This window comes from Phyllostomus discolor, chromosome 11, assembly GCF_004126475.2.
Source record: "Phyllostomus discolor isolate MPI-MPIP mPhyDis1 chromosome 11, mPhyDis1.pri.v3, whole genome shotgun sequence".
Classification (NCBI taxonomy): domain Eukaryota; kingdom Metazoa; phylum Chordata; class Mammalia; order Chiroptera; family Phyllostomidae; genus Phyllostomus; species Phyllostomus discolor.
The window spans coordinates 23837809-23857025 of NC_040913.2; the positions used below are offsets into that span (position 1 = coordinate 23837809).

At 34.3% G+C, this 19217-nt stretch overlaps 1 protein-coding gene across 2 annotated transcripts in view; it reads right to left on the bottom strand.

Annotated features, from left to right (window-relative positions):
• PIBF1 (progesterone immunomodulatory binding factor 1) overlaps nt 1–19217 on the bottom strand; it is a 181444-nt gene that overhangs the window by 71009 nt on the left and 91218 nt on the right. For both annotated transcript variants that reach the window (XM_028526719.2, XM_036011297.1), the window contains 3 exons: nt 16198–16363; nt 11536–11686; nt 6873–6963 (listed from right to left, as the gene is read on the bottom strand). In XM_028526719.2, coding sequence (XP_028382520.1) covers nt 6873–6963; nt 11536–11686; nt 16198–16363 — 408 coding nt within the window. The remainder of the gene's footprint in view (nt 1–6872; nt 6964–11535; nt 11687–16197; nt 16364–19217) is intronic.

The following is a 19217-nucleotide window of genomic DNA, read 5'->3' on the forward strand; positions in this document are numbered from 1 at the left end:
TTCTAGTAGTAGCTACACTAAAAATAGTACAAAGCCCTTATCTCACATGATATGAAAAAATTACCTCAAAGTAGATCAAAGACCTAAACAGAAGAGCTAAGACAGAGAAGTAAATCTTTATTAATATGCATTTGGCAAGGATCCTCAGATATGGCACCAGAAGCACAAGCTACAAAAGAAAAATTAGATAAACTGAATTGCATTGAAACTAGTTTTGTGCTTCAAAACACACCGTCAAGAGAGTGAAAAAGCAACCTGTGGAAGAGGAGAAAAAATTCAAAATATATATCTTAATAAGGCTCTTGTATCCAGAAAAGACAATCAAATTAGAGCATTCACAATAGTGGCTTGCCTATGTGGAGTTCTAAATAATTGCATGCGTACAACTTTATACTTCTTGTACTGCGAGTTTCCTAGAGAGTATTGTGACTGGGTTAGAACACATATAAATTATGCATTCTCAAACATTCCTCTTAAAAGACTGTACAAGTTTAAATTCTCATAAACTAGTTATAGCATCCCCCGAGAACAGGAGTTTTTATTTACTTTGTCCTCACCACACAGGGAGAAAAGCGAGTCTGCAGACGGCACCCGGAGAACCACCTGGACTGGGGCCCTTGCAGGTGCTCAGCTTCCCAGAGCAAACCTGAAATGGCTGCAACACATTTTGACTCAAAATGTCTTCCCGAATGTTTCATTGTGGGGGAAAATTAAGAAGGGGCAAGATCTACCTAGGTGACTTTTGAATTCATTTTTTGTTCTTTTTCAATTATTTTGTAAAAAATAAAATAAAACTGCAAAAGTTGATAAAACTCAGGGTTCAAACTCCTCAATACATATTAGGTAAGTAATATGAAGTGTACCAGAGGTAAGAAAATTCTGGATTTAGACGCTACATTATTTTGTTGTATTTAAAGAGTAATTAGCCACTTCATTGCACAGAAACTTATAATTATTTTCTCAAAACTTTTTAAAAAGTAAAAACTCATTTGCCTCTATAGTTATAAAACATGAGTTCATATGTCCAACAACCATATTAAAATCCACTATCAAACTCATCACTTGAATTTCAATTTAGTGCTAAACTACAGACTTCCAGGATTTTAGTCAGGTGGGTGTTTGGCTTTGAACAGGAACCAAACTTTGACTGTGTTGCATCCGGGAGGCCGGCACCTCCGTGGAGGGCAAGGCCCCCGCGGCTCCTCAGGCGGGCTGGGGGGTCTGGGTGAGGGGAGGGAAGAGAGGAGCCGTCCAGGAGCCTTCTCTATGCATTTGTAAAATAAATAACATTGGACCATCTCCCCAACTTCAAACCAGTAAAATCATATTGTGACACAGAAGGTTGCTCTTTACTTAAGACCATTAGCCAAGAAAAGTGCTTACTACCTGGCCCAAAAAACTGAGAGGTACAAATTGCATTTTAGATGCATCACAACTGGAGCCCTTTGTGCATGGCCCGAGGTGCGACCACACCCGAGCAAGCCATTTCCTGTGTGTCATGATTGATCTCCTTAATCTTTAAACGTAGCATGTCGTTGTGGTGGGCGATTTGCTGTTATAGGTGGGTTCTGTTAGAAATTGTGGATATTAGACATTGGAAGAGAGGAGGGGGAGTTTAGTGTAACTGAAATTCAAAGCAAGACAGATGAAGAACTATAGGGTATATGTTTCTTTAAGTACAATGCATATAAAATAAAGACAAATCCTTTCCACATTCTTTATGAGTACCTATGAATACAGCCTGGGAAGATGACTCTTGCTAAAGGTTATTTGTTTATCTTTTTGCACAGAACATCCTGAACTCCTCAGGAAAGCACTGCTTTTGCATGCTATCTACTGACACTCTAAAGTAGGTATAACACAGAATTCTTCTTTGTCATTCTATTAATTGCCATGTGATTTTTACCTGTAAAGATTAAGATTCACAACAACTGAAACTAATACAACAGAGTATGGTTTTGTATTTAAATGTTAAACCAAAACTTGACCAGTTATCTGGTAGAATTATTATCGGGTAAGAATTACATGTTTGCTCTCTTACCACTTCTTGACTCCAAATAAAAGTTACTCCCCTGGGTCTGTCAGTGATGGCCAGTTCGTCCAATTACATACAGTTTCATAATAGTTAGCCCAGCCAATGTGGGCATGGCAGACCTCAGTTTACACCAAACATGTCAAAGCACAACAGAGGCCTGAGGCTCCATCCTGAACCCTTCGATGGTTCTCTTGGCATTATCAAAACTTAACAGTTGGCGTTTCAAATCTTTTTCAGTTCCAGCAGGTCAGAGTTCTGTCTCTATAAGCATGGCATGAATAAATGGTTTTTTAAAAGGGCGCATTTGCCAGAATGATTCCAGCTTCAGAATGCTTCACGGTGGTCCTTGCACTGCCTGCTATTGGCAGTTACTAAGGACTACACAGTGGTCTCATGCTGATTATCTACGTTATATGAGTCTTTCTATAGTTTCGCCCATAGGTGTGAACTTTCAAGTTGATCATGAACAGACTAGCATTCACTTTTTAAAGGACTAGTCCTGAAACCAACTCATATGAAATAAGCACAGCTTTCCCTAAGGACAAAAATAAGAATTCAGTCCTGGTCGGGTGGCTCAGCTGGCTAGTGCTTCATTCCATACACAACCGCCCTCCAGAAAAAGGTTGCAGGTTCAATACCCGGTCGGGGGCACACAGGAGGCAACTGATTGATGTTTCTCTCTCACATGGATGTTTCTCTGTCTCTAAAATAAATAAAATTATATCCTTGGGTGAGGATTAAAAAAGAAAAACAGAGAACTCATACATATGAGAACAAAGGAAAGGAAAACAAATTTCTGTTACGCACAAAAGTTTGCTAGAGGAAATAAAAGTTTCCCCTGCTTTATTTTTCCCTTTGTTATGAAGCTCAATCAACTGTGAAAATTTCAACTTCAAGTACTTTATAAAACTAGACAGAAACCCAAATAAAAGGCCTATAGTATGCAGTAAATCTTGCGATTTGAAAGGTCTGAAACCCTCCAGAGAAGTCTCTTTAGGCAGACCTGCCAAAACAAACAGAGCAGCACACACTAAGACCATGTTAGTGCCTGGGTGTTGCCCAGGTTAAGGAGCAGAACCAAAACATGCAACCAGAAAATCTTGTTTGCTATTTTCAAACTAATCATGACCGAAACAAAAACATTACTTCAGATTCTCAAGTTTAGTCAAGTTGAGAAAGGCCCATTTTATTTTAATCTACTTTAATTGTATAAGCCCTTTTAACTTTCCACAGTGCTGGTCAGAAAGAGTTTAACACAATATTAGTTATTGTCTTTATCTGTACTGAAACTTCAAAACGAGAGTAACCTTATTTACTAATTACAATGTCTTACAGGCATTTTTCGGAGTTATTTTTCAAACTAATTTTGAAAAGTTAGTTTTGCTACTTCTTTATAGGAGACTGGTATTACAGTATGTCTTAAGAAACTGATTGGTATCAAAGAAAGTGAATCTCAAAACTAGTTTCATAAACAGGGTGTGTCCCTACTAATTATTTCAAGAGGCTTCATTAAAGTTTTAAAACAAAATTGTTACAAATAAAAACACAAATTGTGCCTAGTCAAAGTTTTTTGAACACTGACTTTTGCTCTAAAATCAACTATGCAATTTACCAGGAGAAACATTAATTGGCACAACAAACATACAATTATTGAACTCTATGCCAGGCACTTTGAACTATGCATCCATTTTCTCATTTTAATGTCATAACATAGCTTGGGTAGCAGTAGGCAACTAGTAAAAAATTTCAGTGGCTCTCCAATTTATTAGCAGCAAAATTATACTAAAAAACAGAAGGCCTAAAAATTAAAGTTTTGTGTAACAAATAAAATTTACATTTTTAAAGAACATTCGATGACATAAAAATATGTTCAGGGTAGAATTATAAAATAAAAAATTCTAAATTATATATAATAATATCCTAAATATATAAGCAAAACATATATCTGTATATATTTTTGAATAGTATCTTTGAATGGCAAAATTACCAGGAATTTTCCTAATTTTCTAAAATAAACCTGTATTATCTTTATAATCAGTAATCTCCCCTAATAAGTGTTACTAAAATAACTAAATCTGGTTGTTGAATATATGAGATTTAAAATCAAATTTAGTATGAACAAGATATATTATGTAGTAGTTAGAAAATAAGTTCCTCTGAAATGTTAATGTATTTTGGTAAAGACTGGGGTATAATGAAAACTTCATTATGCAAATATTTCACTTACTGTTCTACCTGAGTTGTTCTATAATACAGCTTAAGTTTCCAGTGCTTTTATCCAAATGTGAAAATTACATATAGATTCTCTCAGAGGCTATATTGCTTTTACCTTAAATTAAACTTGAACAGAGCACAAACTTATCGACTTCTTTGCAGATATTCGTTAAGAAATCAAATATGGACTCTGCAACCTTTGGACATGCATCAGAACCTCAACAGGAATCTTCCTTCTCAACAGGAATGAATTGTGTGCATACAGTAGGTACTCAATAAAAGTTGTTGAATGGATGGGCAAAGGAATGCATTAATGCCCTCTTTGCATATCAAGACTTACTTTCCCTTCTCTCAGTTTAGATGACCTGAGAAGCACTTCCTCAAAATAACCCTCTGGTTCACCATGAGAAGAATGCCTGGCACCAACTGGTAGGAGATATTAATAGTATGCCCATTAGGCACTTGTTCAAGGCACAGAGATAGCTCAGTGATAAAATCTTTAGAAGTTATTTTTTTTAGAAGTATTTGGACAGTTAACATTATTGGAATATGAATCAGTTGTGGTTCCTTAAATCTTTTAATTTTAAGAAATCAACATTGGTTTGGAAATTTCTTAAAAAAATAAGCAGTAATTGCTTTCATTTTGGAGGAAGTAGGTATTTGGGCTAAAGAAAGCAAGCTTACAATAGCAAAATTCTTCTCTTTTTTTCTATGACACTGTTCTTTTGAAGGATTCAGATGCTAGAATCGAGAAGAGAGGTACTGCTTGGGTACTCAGAAGGTTAGAGTGCAGTCCCAATTCTGCAAGGTTGCGGGTTCCATTCCTGGTCAGGGCACATAAAAGAAGCAACCAAGGAATGCATAAGTAAGTGGAACAACAAATCAATTTCTCTCTCTCAAATCAACAAAAATAAATAAAATAGAGAAGAGAATGGACTTGTTCCTTCAAATTTCAATATTTGGTATTTTAGTGATCATTTACCACTGATAAAGAAGTCACTTGTCCACAAGCCTATGTTTCTAATACTCTGTAGGCAGCATAATGCTCAAAGACAGAGATATGCTGAAAATTACAAAGTATCTTAGGTCACCTTTAAGTGATCTTTGGAGGGACTTGGGTAAGAATGGGAATGGGGTGGGACTATAACCAATTTTTCAACTAATACATTATCTAGAAAATCTTATATCTTTCCTAGACAGAATGAACCATTCCAGCTACAAATGGGTATTGCTACTAATCTATACTGATCTAAAATTTTCCAGATATTTATTTAAGCGGCAAGTGACAAATTCTAAGCACCCTTTTACTTCTCATAAAATGGTCTATATCTTTCATCACTTTAGATGGCCATAGAAACATATTGTTCTCCAGGTCATCGCTTCAAAGTTTATACAAAAGTATTGGTGTTAGGATGGACTGTTTTTCTTAGTGTATAATGTCTCTAAAGGTTTAAATCAATTCATGTTAAAATAAAAGCTAAAGAAACAAGTTTGAGTCCTCTAATACTCACATGAGAAGACAATTCTACCAGGTATCTTACAAGGTAGAGATAGTCAGGAGTAAACAAGAATAAGATGTACTTGCTGACTTTGAGGAACTTTGCATCTAGCTGAAAAAATATTATGGGAAATGAGAGCGAATCAGATAAGAGAAATACTCTATTACACAGTATAAAGGAATCAGATGTTTACAGACAGAGATATATACTACTCTCATTCTGTGTAAAAAAACAAGTAAGGATGGAGGGGTAAGGCCACATGGAAGGACTCAGAAATCTGGAAGAAACATTCTGACTTGATGTGATAGTGCAAGGGACAGTGATGTTTGTGTAAAGCAGGATGAATTTGGGTCAGCTGAAGGAGTTAGGTCAACCAGAAAACTGATTAAGAGGTTCAGTTTTCTGTTGGCGTACTTTAAGCAATATCTCCCAAGGCAATTAATGGATCTTTCAAAATTATCTTGATCTGGCCCTGGCTGGGTAGCTCAGTTTGGTAGAGCATCATCTCCACACACCAAGGTTATGAGTTTGATCTCCAGTCAGGGCACATGCAAGAATCAACCAATGAATAAGTAAATAAGTGGAACAATAAATCAATGTTTCTCACTCCCTTTGAAATCAATAAATAAATATTAAATTTTTTTCTTGGTCTTAAAAAAGTCTTTTATAATTTCAATTTACAATAATTATACTATACTTCTCCTGATCGCTCTCTTTTGCTCTTTCAGGTATATCTCAAGGAATGCAGGCTGGTGAATAAAAACAAGAGGAAAGAAGTGAATAATAATTAATTAATTTAAACTTGAAAATTACCAGTACAAAAGCATTTGACTTGTAACTCAACTGAAATTAATGTGAAAATAAGATGGTGTTATTATCGCTGAATCTAATTCTGGAAAAATTCTAATGTATGCTTCTATTCTATGGACCATTAAACTCACTTATAAATCATAAAATGCACCATTATCACCTACTGTGTTTTATTTTGTGAGCAATTTAATATTTATGCATACTAAGAATAAAGTAACTTTACTTTGTTATGCAACTCAGCACATTATCAAAAAGCATAATGTCATTACACTTAGCTCAAATAGATAAGTAAAACAAATACAGATCGATTTTACCTTTGTTTTAGTCGTCTTTTGGCTGTTGTGGGAACATTAGCACCATAGCCATAGGAGAAAAGAACCCTTTCAGCCTCATCTTCATTTTCAACTGGAAAATATTAAAAGTATATGATATAAAATAACTTTTTTTTCTTAAGAAGCACAGTAGAAGTAAAAATAAAGGAGGTTATAATCATGAATTAGGGAGCATAAGGACATTAAAAATGTGTAATCTTAAACAGGCCATTTGTAAGCAGAAGCATATTTCTTAGAGTATGTGCTTGTTTGGATGTGTTCCTTCACTTTTAAAAGGTATAAAGGGTTGCGCCATATGACATCAGTTTTTCTTATTATAAAACATAATAATACAGATGTGTTATTCTAAATGACTCAAAGCCTTTCTCCATGAAAATATGTAATTATGAAAAAGTAACATCAATCTTATTACTTTTCTCCTTGATAAAGAAATGACCTTTTAATTAGAAAGGATGTTCATTATTTTATCAGAACAACTTTATCTTCACTTGTAATAAAAAGTAAGCACTTAAGTAGGATACTCTGTGAAGAAAATGTGCAGTACTAAGAATGTATCGATGGGCTTTTTTTTTTTTAATTACTAAAAAGGTCCAGCAAAACCACTTTCTTCTAAATTGTGCTGTTGTCACACCACTTCCCCAAAGGAATTTTTACTAACAGGTTAAGATTTCATAGTTAAAAGGTTTAAATGAAATGATAATTTTACTGTAAGTTGGGATTAAAAAATTTAATCAAAGGCCATAACTTTACCAGCTCAAATAAAAGCAGTCAATGACATATTAACAATTCTACAGTTTTAAGCATCAACAACAGTATTTTAATGTCAAAAAAGAAACTTACTCTTAGAAGTTTTTCAGATTTAAAACAAAGCCATATATTTCCCATTAGTAAGTAAAGCTGACTACATGCAGGTCTATCACTATAACATGTGGTTCTTTGTTGATTTATCCTTCTACAGTAGAGTAAAAATTTTAGGAATGTTCCCAAGTGTTTTCCTTCAATTTTGTCCCTGTTTTTCAAGGTGAAACGAACTTAGTTTTCAGGGGTAGAACTGTCAGCTGTGAGGGACATGGAAACAAGAGGTGACGCATGCCATTGGCAATAGTGTTATCCACTGTCACAGCTTCAGATGCAAACAGAGTTCTCCAGTTCACCTCCATCAGAACCAGAGCTGGCGTTACATACCCATCCCACTCTTGTCTCTTTTAAATAGTTTTAAATCCAGAAGGGAAAGGGGTAAATTTAGTTAACATCTTTAAGACACCATCAGTTAGATATTGATGGGCATCTTAAATTTGAGTTTAATAGTTATTAGATTAATTACTCATGGGATAGCTATGCTAGTGGTGATTTAATTACTATACAACATGGTAAATGGCAGTAAAAAGATATGACTGTGTCTTAGAAGCACAGAGCAACTGTATCTCAGTGCCATTATTCTTCTCATGCTAAAGGATTAGGAAGGCGTATGAAGACTGACACTCATAGAGAAGATGCAAGAGGGAATTACATGTGTAAAGTCACAGAGGTGGGAAGTTTTAGTAATTGTGAAAAAAATGGCTGGAGTTAGTCTGGAGTACAAAAGTAGGTTTAGTTCTAACTGTGAATGGGACTTGTTTGCTAGGCTAAGGGGTATGAAATTTATTTTATAGTTGATAAGAAGTTAATATAGTTAGGTGGCACGACCAACAGATTTTTGTTGTTGATACTGATACTGTAGGGGAAAAAGATAGCCTAGATTGGTAGCACAAAGGACTCCTCCTACGTTGCACTAGTAATCAGTTGATACATAGTCCACAGGAGCAATAGAGGATGGAAAAACAGAACTTGGATTCTAGACAACTACACATGTGTGAAGGTGAGATGGGCCACTAGGTAGAACAGGGGAGGAATCAAGACTGACAAAAGCTAGTTGGGTAATTAGACAGACTTCATTAACAGATTAATACAAGAAAATTAGTAAGTTTCAGGGAGAGAAGAGAAAATATAAACAATGGTAGATATTCAGTGACTGCAGGAACTCCATGCAGACCTGTGGACATTGTGAAAAGAGATAAGATTGTCCAGAACAGAAGAGAACAAGGACAGGGAAAAACCCTGGGGACTGTTAGAGTTAGCTAGAAGAGACAACGAATCTCTGAGGGAGAGAAAACAAATCAGGGGCAAGTGACTCAGAAAGCAAGAGAGGGGTTTTGAGAATTATGACAAATACCTAGCAGAGGTTTCAAGTAGGGTGGGAATTAATAGAGGGTCCCTGAATTTGACAACTAGACATCTGATTTTCATTTTATATTTGAATTTATTTAGCTTCCATATAATATTTGTATTTTTAACAACTTGTGAGATGTTGAAAACTTAACCCATCAAATATCCAAATAACACACTTATTTTATTATAAAGAGCAATTCAAGTGTAAACAGGGTACTTTAATTTGTCAAGGTCACACTTCAATAAACGAAGTCTAACCATCTTTGTGTGAGCTGAAGTTAGCTGATTTAGATGGTAATCCCTTGAGTACTGAGTATGTGTAAACACTGTAGTACTAAAGAATGTTTTGTGCTTACATCTTTGCAGTTTTGGTTAATCAATAAGTATCTATTAAACAATAATAAAAATATTCTAATTTCCAATGTGAATGGATAGAGAAGAGCTTAGTTTCTTGGTCTTCCAAGTACGAATAAGTATGTTTTACTCTCAGATGGTTTTAAATGGCTTACACAATATCATAACAAAAAGTAATTTCTATATTTCTTCTAAACATTTTATTTAAAAAATATTTACACATATAGAAAAGTTGAAAAAGGTAAACAGTGTATACCCATATATACAGTATTTGGATTCTAAATTAACCATTGTACTATATTTATTTATCATGCATCATTCCATTCCATGTCAACCCATAAATCTAGCCCTGGCTGGTGTGGCTCAGTGGATTGGGTGCTGGCCTGAGAACCAAAGGGTCACTAGTTTGATTCTGAGTCAGGACACATGCCTGGGTTGTGGGCCAGGTCCCCAGTAGTGGGTGCGTGAGAAGCAACCTCACATCTATGTTTTTCTTCCTCTCTTTCTCCCTCCCTTTCCCTCTCTCTAAAAATAAATAAATAAAACCTTTTAAAAAAACCTCTTATTTTTTGCACATATTTCAAAGTACATCTGCCCTTCAGACCTTCACAGTTCAACATATAAATCATCAACTACTAGTTCAATTTTTTTGTAGTTCTTTTGTAAAAAATAAAATTTATATATAGTAAAAGGTACAAATCTTAAGTATACCTGTTAATTTTACTTATCACTGTATTGTGATTGGGAATTTGAAAATAGTTCTACTCTTCCTTTGTGATCTTTATACTTTTTTCTTTCTTGCCTTATAATTACTGCTAGAAGCTCGATTATAATGTGTAATGGAAGTTATGAAAATATAAATCCTTGCCCTGGCATCTCTTTTAAAGGGAAAGAATTTAATGTTTCATCATTAGGTGTGATATTAGCAATAGATTTTTTTGCAGATATTCTTTATCAGATTGAGGAAGTTTCTTCTATTTCCTAATTTGTCTCAACACAAGGACATATGCAAAGTTACAGAGCTAAGAAAGAGTACAGAACTTCTAATATAATACGATATGCTATGAAATGATAAGGCATAAAAAGCAGAAAGATAAATGAGTCTAATGGTAAAAAAGCCATGCTAAGGAATTTGACTGTAGGCGGTCTTTAGATGATAGAGGCATTCAGGCCAGTTCATGGTATGATCAAACCTGTATTTTACATAGATAGCTCAGGCTCAGTAGAGAAACTGAAGATACATTTGAAAACTATTGCAATGATCAGACATTGAAAATGGAAAAAGACAATGGTAGGAATGAAATAACAGTTTTTCTTAAATTTGCCTATAGGTATAATATAGTCTTTACAATAAAATGTTCCCCAAATAGATGCAAATTTAATGTCAACTTCAACTGATGTTTAAATGCACTTTTATAAGAAAGCTGCTATTATTTCTCACCTTTGAACACAAATAATGTACTGAGCAAACATTACAGTCAATGGCGAACTGTTAATTTGAAATATTCCCTTAGAATCAGAGGCAACACAGAAAATAAAAATAGAGATCAGGGTAAAAAATTTTAACACTGTACATTCAAAGAATTTCTATCTGTTGTTCAAGAGTCATTCAAGTACCATCTCCTCTCTTAGGTGTTTGTCACTATGAAGGCTGAATTTACTGAGGGTCTCTTTTCTGTACTTTCACCAAGGACTGCCTACCTCTTGCTAATAGCACTTAGCTCACTTAATTATCCATTCAGGCTTGTCTCTCCCAGAAGACTACACAAGAAACCCCTATGAGCATGCACGGACTCCACAGCCCCAGATCTGGCACATGCAAACACTTAATTAACACTGAATAAGTGAACTGAAATAAAAATAAAATCTACCACAGTTAACCTATTTAAAAAAATCTCAACTACTAGAACTAAGACTAATGTTTAAAATATAAAATAGTCTTTTAAAAACGTTGCCAATTATATTTGAAAGAAATATGCCAAAGCAGTTTTAGAAAGAATACCAGGTTCCTTGGTGCTAATTAAAAAAAATTAAAATATTAAAACAAAAAGCTGTGTGGGGGGTGTTGGGAAGTCAGGCTTACTTTCTGCAGTTTGGATTATTATTTCATCAAGCTCTTTTTCCAATTTCTCATAGATGTCTAGCCTTGCCTGATGCTCAGAGTTCTGTGCTTGAAGTTCAGTAATGCGTTTTTCAGAAGAGGCTTGGAGACTATAAAATTCTTTAGTTAAAACCTAATAGTGAAAGAAAAAAATTGCAAAGGTAGAATTTAATAAGTTAACAGTTAAGACAAAAACATGATACAAAAATATTTTTAATTTTTTTCTCCTTTTAAAAATTTAGATATGAAGAGAAAGTTCAATTGAGATGACTGAAAAAGTAAAATACAATTATTTCTACAGAAAACAATTCAGTTGTTTTTAACAGAAAATTACAAAGCACTTTTTTATTACATAATTTAATAAAAACAAACTAAAACCCAAAATAATGATGGGAGTCAGACTAGCATTCGCTTGTTAGAATTCAAAAATGGAGTGACACCATAGTTGGAGGTCATTTATCTAGAAATCACAGCCGTTTTGAGAGACAGCTTCACTTATGGAGCTGTGTGCAAAGAGATACACTCATGACGAGCCCTGAAGTTTTCCACCAGTGCTTATTTTACCTACTTCTGCCACATTTTTAGTAAGATTTTTGGTTTCTTGATCATAACTTCAAAGCAGCAAGTCAAATGTACATGCGAAGAGCTACCTGGGGCTGTATCAGAAAATGCCTTTCTATAAAGAGAAAGGACAAAAAGTTATAAAAAGCAATACAAAAAGCATGGAAATGGAGTTATTTTGTGTAAGAACAAGAAGTCCTATATTCTTGAATGGTAACTCATTGGGAATCACTATCATGATAATTGTAACTACACTAAAAAAGGAGACCTTTCTAGTGACAAAGGGATGTTTTAATGCTTAAATTGCATTCCAATTAATTAAAAGTTTCTTTATTCGTACAGATTCAATTAATGAGTGGTATTACACTTGCTTTCTAACACAGTGCTGAGAAGCAATAGAATATCATGGTTAAAAACATGGTTTGGAGCCAGAAGGATTTGGATTTCAGTCCTACCTCTGGCACTTACTAGTTGTGATTTTAGGCAATTATTTTTTCTAGGTCAACCTCAAAACACTGTTGAAGGATTCAATGAGATGGGAAATTCAAGGTTTAGCAGAGTGCACAGAACATAGTAAATGTTGAAGAATACTATTACTACTCTAAGAAATACAATTATATAAACTTGTGCCCTGGCTGGTGTGGCTCAGTTGGCTGGGCATTGTTCTGCAAACGGAAAGGTGGCTTGATTCCTGGTCAGCACATGCCTCATGTGTGCGTTTGGTCCCAGTCAGGAGATGTAGGAAAGGCAGCTTATCAATGTTTCTCTCTCATATCAATGTTTCCTTCCATTTCTCCCTCCCTTCCCCTCTCTAAAATCAGTAAGTATGTTCCCAGCTGAGGATAAAAACAAAACAAAAAATTTGTATTAAATGGCTCACAGAAATAGAGATGTGTGAATTCAAATTAACCTCAATTCTCTACTAAACAAACAATTAAACAATTTTGAAGAAAACATTTTTTTCTAGTAGGCAAAAAGTTCACTGTAAGAAAGGTTGGGATTGAGTGCTTTCTGTGAGGTGGAAAAAAATATGCAAAAGATCTATTTACAGTTTTTAAGTATATATTACAATTTAATTTCCTTAATCTATTCTATCTCATTTCCTTCAACTATTTCCATTAAAACATTCCCTCAGCATAAACTAAACATTATATACTCCATCCTCTAAATACATTCCTTTGGAGGGTGGAGAAAGAATAATATGGGAATAATATTATTAGGATGATTTCTAATGTCTCTGACTGAGTAAGAAAGAGGAAATTCAAATTTCAGCATTATTTCTTCTTGCTGGCTGGGAATGTGTTTTCTAGATACTTGTTATTCTTTTTTAAAGAAATCACTACACAGTGAAACAATTTGGGGCCTTCACAGAGTTCATTATATTGTGGTATAATTCATGAAAAATCTGGTTGTTGATGGCACTTATTAATTCCACTGTCAAACGAGAAGAATCAATAAAGATAGTGTTAAATGACCGTTCTCATAGAACAGCTGATATTTTTCACCTGCATCCCACTCCCCCCAACAAAAAACAACAAAGAAAAACTGCAGAAATAGATATCTAAAGAGATGAAGAATCAAAAAGTTGAAAATGAGATATTTCATCAGATATTATTTTAAGATGAAATTTCAAAAATGAAGAGACATAATTTAAAATTATCTCTTTATAACATAGAAGAGAAATCCCCAGAAACTTCTGATTGTGCGTATCTTCCAAACACACCAGCACCTCATGATGGAGAATTAATTCCCTGTCAGTGTGGATTTATCTGAGTGTCTGCTTTACACAGAGTCACTACTGTTTCTGAAAAGCCAAACAAAACTTCATTATTAGACCTATGGAAGGTTATTATATTAAAAATTCTTCAGGAAAAACCAATATATAAACATTTAAGTTTAAATATGAATATATAAAATAGGTCACTTTTAGGAAACCACCGAATATCAAGATCTCAGTGGATAGTTCCTTTCTTTAAATAATTTAGTGATAATGCAAAATTAGATACAATTTTTTAATATATATATATATGCAACACAAAATTATAGGCCAATCATTTTTTAAGTCACAAAATATAAAGAGCCATTGTTTTGAGAGCGTTTGTTACCTGATACTTAAGACAAAATAAATTGTCCTTAAGTTATAAATACATGAGACTATTTAGTAAAAGCCACAGAAAGCCCATAATAATTGTAATAAGATTTATCCCTCACAAAGTTATTTTTCTGAAAATTATCCCTTCTAAATAAGAGTTGTCTTAGAAACACCTTCTAGTATTTCGGGAAAATAGATTCAAACAATGGTTCTATATTAGCACTTTTCAAACCATTCATTCACTCATAAAATATTTATTGAGCATCCACCACGAGCAAAGCACTGCTGGGCACTTGTAGCTCAATGATAAATGAATGGTTCCTGTTCTCTCAAGGCTCCTAGTTTAACAGAGGAGAAAATGTACAGAAATTCCCCTAAATTTTTTTATCAACCAGTGTTTTAAGGATCACAATAATTTTAACAAAGGTGTTTTTCCATATAAGACACTTATACAAACACACACTGTAATTACTATTCACCTGCACCCACAGACCAAGTGAGCAGGTCCATGGGAGAGTGGTTTTCACACTGCAAGGCGCAACCTTTCTGAGGTCATGAAACCAATTTGGATTGCAATGGCTAACAGTAACAAAATAGAATGGTTTAGAAAACATCAGCACTATATGTTATAAAGTGTTGTTTAGTCAAATGTTTGTTTCAAAAGTAAAAAGAGAAAGAAGTGTTTTTCTATTTTCCTATATACCTCATGACCCTGGCTCCAAGATATATCCTTAAGCACAGTCATCCAATATGAAAAGGAAAAGGAAAGTCATTTTGCTAGGAATTATAAAATTTAAACCATAGAAAACATTAACTTGCAAGATGAACTCCAAATCAGCTAGTCTAATGTAGTCTCATTGAATGTGCATGGTAGAATTTGCTGTAGCAGATTACGCCTGCTGCGGTTTCCGGAAGAAGGTGTGTGAAGAAGTCTTAAGTGGAGAACACTGGTTTGCTTTAGCAGTGGACACGATCTGCAGTTTTCACTTATGTTTTCTTAAATATGTATGTGTTTAATATCATTTTTATGTGTTCCCTGAGGCTTCATTTTCTGAGATACCTTTTATCTTGTTAATCGTAGTTTTACTTATCAAAATACTTTTCAGAAATGTAATCTGAGATATTGTAATGAATACTTACATTGTTAGCTAATTAATTATGCTAATAAGCTTACTGAATCTTTCATTCAATGTTTTTAATGACCATTTCCTCCAAATCTAAAATACTGAAGAACATGATTGCATATAATCATACAATATATGATTTTGCTGTAATTAAGCAAAATATAACTTCAACTAATTGAAAATCTTTTAATTACCTATTATTAGACACTTAAGTTACTTCCAATTTTTACTGTAATAAATAATGCTGTAATGTATACCATTAACATGAACCTTTATAACATCTCTTGTGATTTCTTTAGGTAAAATTCCTTTAACTAAAATTACTGAATCGATTTTTAAGGGCATTAGCCAGATTATCATATTGTTCTCCAGAAGGGATGTTCCATTTTCTAACTGCATGAGATTTCCCATTTAAGGGTACTCTTGCCAGCATTTTAAAAACAACAATCAGACCTATATAATGGTAAAAAAGAGTTTAAATTCACATTTCTTTAATTACTAGGAAGAACACATTTTCATTTATTTCTTACAATTTACATTTCTTTTCCTGGAAACAATGCATTCCTTCTTTTCACTTATTTATCTAGAGCAGGAAGGTAGATACTCTTGATGAGAGATCTTTTAAAAAGAAAGATACTCATGGGCACAGGCAATTGGGGGGAGTGGGTGGGAATGGGGCCGGGGAGAGCAATGGAGAAAAGGGCAGGATGACTGTAACTGAACAACAATGAAAAAAATAAAAAGAAAGATACATGCCTTTTCTCAGACACAACAGAAATATTATTGACAAAGCTCAATATGATATAGACCAGATACTCATGGACCTCACCTGCTATGCTAATTTTAAATAAAAGTTTATATAGATACCTCCAATTTTTTCTGATATTTTTCACATTCCAACTGACACTGTGAGAGATTTCTTGCAGTTTCCTCTTGTATAAGTTGCACACGCTCACTTTCAAAAGATTTTAATTTACTTTGATGGAGAAATTCGGTTACTTTGCTTTCTGTACTAAGTTGTAGTTCTCTGTACCTGAAAGAAGCAGAATGGTCATGAGAATTTCAAGAAATCTTGACTTATATGAGCATAAACATCACTATTTTTCCACACCCCCATTTTATCATGCAGTTAATAACATATTTATTCCGCTAAGCTTTTCAAATAATTTAGATAGGCATGTGTATGGAAATATGCTAAATCCAGAAAACAAAATGTACCAATTAAACTTCTGCTAATGCTCCCTTATTTTTATTCCTTTCATCCAAGAGTAATTATTGCCTATTATTATTTTGTAAGACATTTACAATAAAAATTGGTAAGAGGAAGTTTCAGTTATATTGTTTAAAATGATTTAATTTCTATATATTTCACAGGCTTTAAATCTACAGCATTGCTTCCAGGCTTGCTATTTCATTCTAAGCCTAATCTCAGATGGAGAAGTATGGCATGAAATGTGCACATTAAACTGCCAATTCTTGAGATACTTGTAAAATAAATTTCTACGTTAGTAAATATATATACTTGGATATTACAAGAAAACATAAAGTACAAATTACAAAGATAAATATATAACTACAAAGTCTATGACAACACAGATAAGGAAAATTCTCATTTCAGTTATAACTAATAATAAAAATATTTCCACTTAACATATAAATCACCAGATATTGTAAATTAAAAAATGTTTCAGGTTGATTATGTTCTAACAGAAAGCAAAACACAGACTCATTGTACCTTTTGAGGGAGCTATTCTGAACCCAGCATAATGTTAAATATGTTACTAAAATTCATTTATTCAAATGTTTATTGAGTTAGTCAATTTGCTAGGTAAATATGTATACAATGGTAGACAAAAAAAATTTTCCCCCTTAAAGAACTTAGTTTTCTGTGGAAGACAAGAAAATAAAGATGAAACTTCAACAAAGCGTGTTAAGTGCTTATTAGGGTACTCCCTGGGTTCAACGGGAACACACACGTGTGTAAGGCAGGAGGAGGTATGGGTGGGAAGTGTTCTAGGAAGAAGAGGCCAGCGTATGTGTAGGGTAGGGAAGCAGAGAGCATAGTCTATTTAATTCACAGCATCTCACTATATCCTTCCAATAACCCTATTAGGTTTTGTAGATGAGGAACGTTAGGCTCAGAAATACTGAGTATTTCTTTAACAGATAAAAGTTGCTAGTATAGGACTTCCAGTTAAGATGGTGGTGTAGGCAGACATGGCTCATCTCTTTGCACAGCCTCATCACAATTACAATTAAAATATAGAACCACCATCACTCAGAACCATCAGAAATCAAGCTGAATGGAAGTGTGACAACTATGGAATTAAAGAAACCACATGCATCCAGACTGGTAGGAGGGAAGCAGACAGGAACAGGCTGGTTCCTCCCCGACATGTGGTGGATAAAAATTCAGGAGCGGTATCTTGGGACTGAGGAGTGCCAGCCTCACACCAGGTGCCCCAGCCCGGGATTCCAGGCCCAGGAAGATAAGTTCCCACAACTTCTGGCTGCAAACACCAGCAGGGACTGAGTTGGTGAAAGAAACGGCTGGAGCCCTAAGCAGTTCCTCTTAAAGGAGCCACACACATGGACTAATCTACTCAGACTCACTCCCTCTGAGCTCCATCCAGCTCTAGGGTGGCAGCTTGAAGGCACCAGTGGCACTCAGGGAGTAACTGAAGTGTCTGGTATCAAGTTGAGCAGAGGCCACTGTCCCTTTTCTAAACCCTCCCACCACTATGTTTCCTGCTCTACTACTTTCTTCTCAGCTTTTGGGCATCTCTCTAGCTTATTTTTGCTCAGTTTTGGCTTGCTGCTGTCCACATTCACCTCAGGACCCTGCACCGAGCCATCTGTCCAGAGCCCCAAACTGAAAACTCATTGTCCCTTTTTGATTACAGCCACCCCATGGGTGTGAAGTAGTAAAAAATTATTTTACACAAAAATGTATTAATTCAACATTTGGCTGACATGAAAATGTCCCTGTGCTCAAGGAGTATTTTATAAATATAAACATATAAAATGTGTGAAATCAATACCTACTTTGTATGCTACACTACAGCACACACTAGATTACATCACCAAAATATATTCTGGCTAAGTCACTTAAAATGTGATATTGATCTTTCAAATAAATTGTTTTGAAAAGATTTAACTACAAAGTTTGCCTTCTTATGGATTCAGGACGTTGTGGGTAATTCTGAGATCAATGCAAACTTCAAATAAGGAATTAAAAACTTAGCTTTTAAATTCTACCTGTTCTTCTTACTCTTTGCATGGCATTTGAAAGTTATTTTTAGCACTATTATTCTTTCCTTATATTGAAAAATTAAATAATAATAATCTTCTGAAAATGGGAGAATACTAAGTTTAATAAACTGACAAATCAAATGTTAGTTCTATAGATCAAATGAACTTTGAGAATACTAAATTTAGTAGATTGACAAAACAAATGATAATTCTAAAGGATTAACCTATTCCCTTGTTGTTTATAACATGAAAGAATCTTCTTCAAAAAATTATGCCTTTGTAATAATTATCATGTTAATTTGTTAAACTGTGAAAATGCCAAAGAAACATTAGAGCTGCAAAAGCCTTCCAGCATCCAGGAGGAGACAACCAGAGCATAATTTGAGAGTTTAAGGGAACTCCCTCCCTCTCATTTGTTTTGCTAATAAAACCAATCACAGTTTACTGTGTGAACTCAGCTTCTCATTTATCCTCTAAATGTGAACATCTTGTTTACACTAACTCAATATTATTTATATGTTAATGACTTTCTGTTTGATATTCTAATTCACCATAGTAAGAGGTCAAATTTCCTATAAAGTATAATCAGAATCTCCAATTATCCTTACAAGCATCTCACCCCAGGGTCCACATTT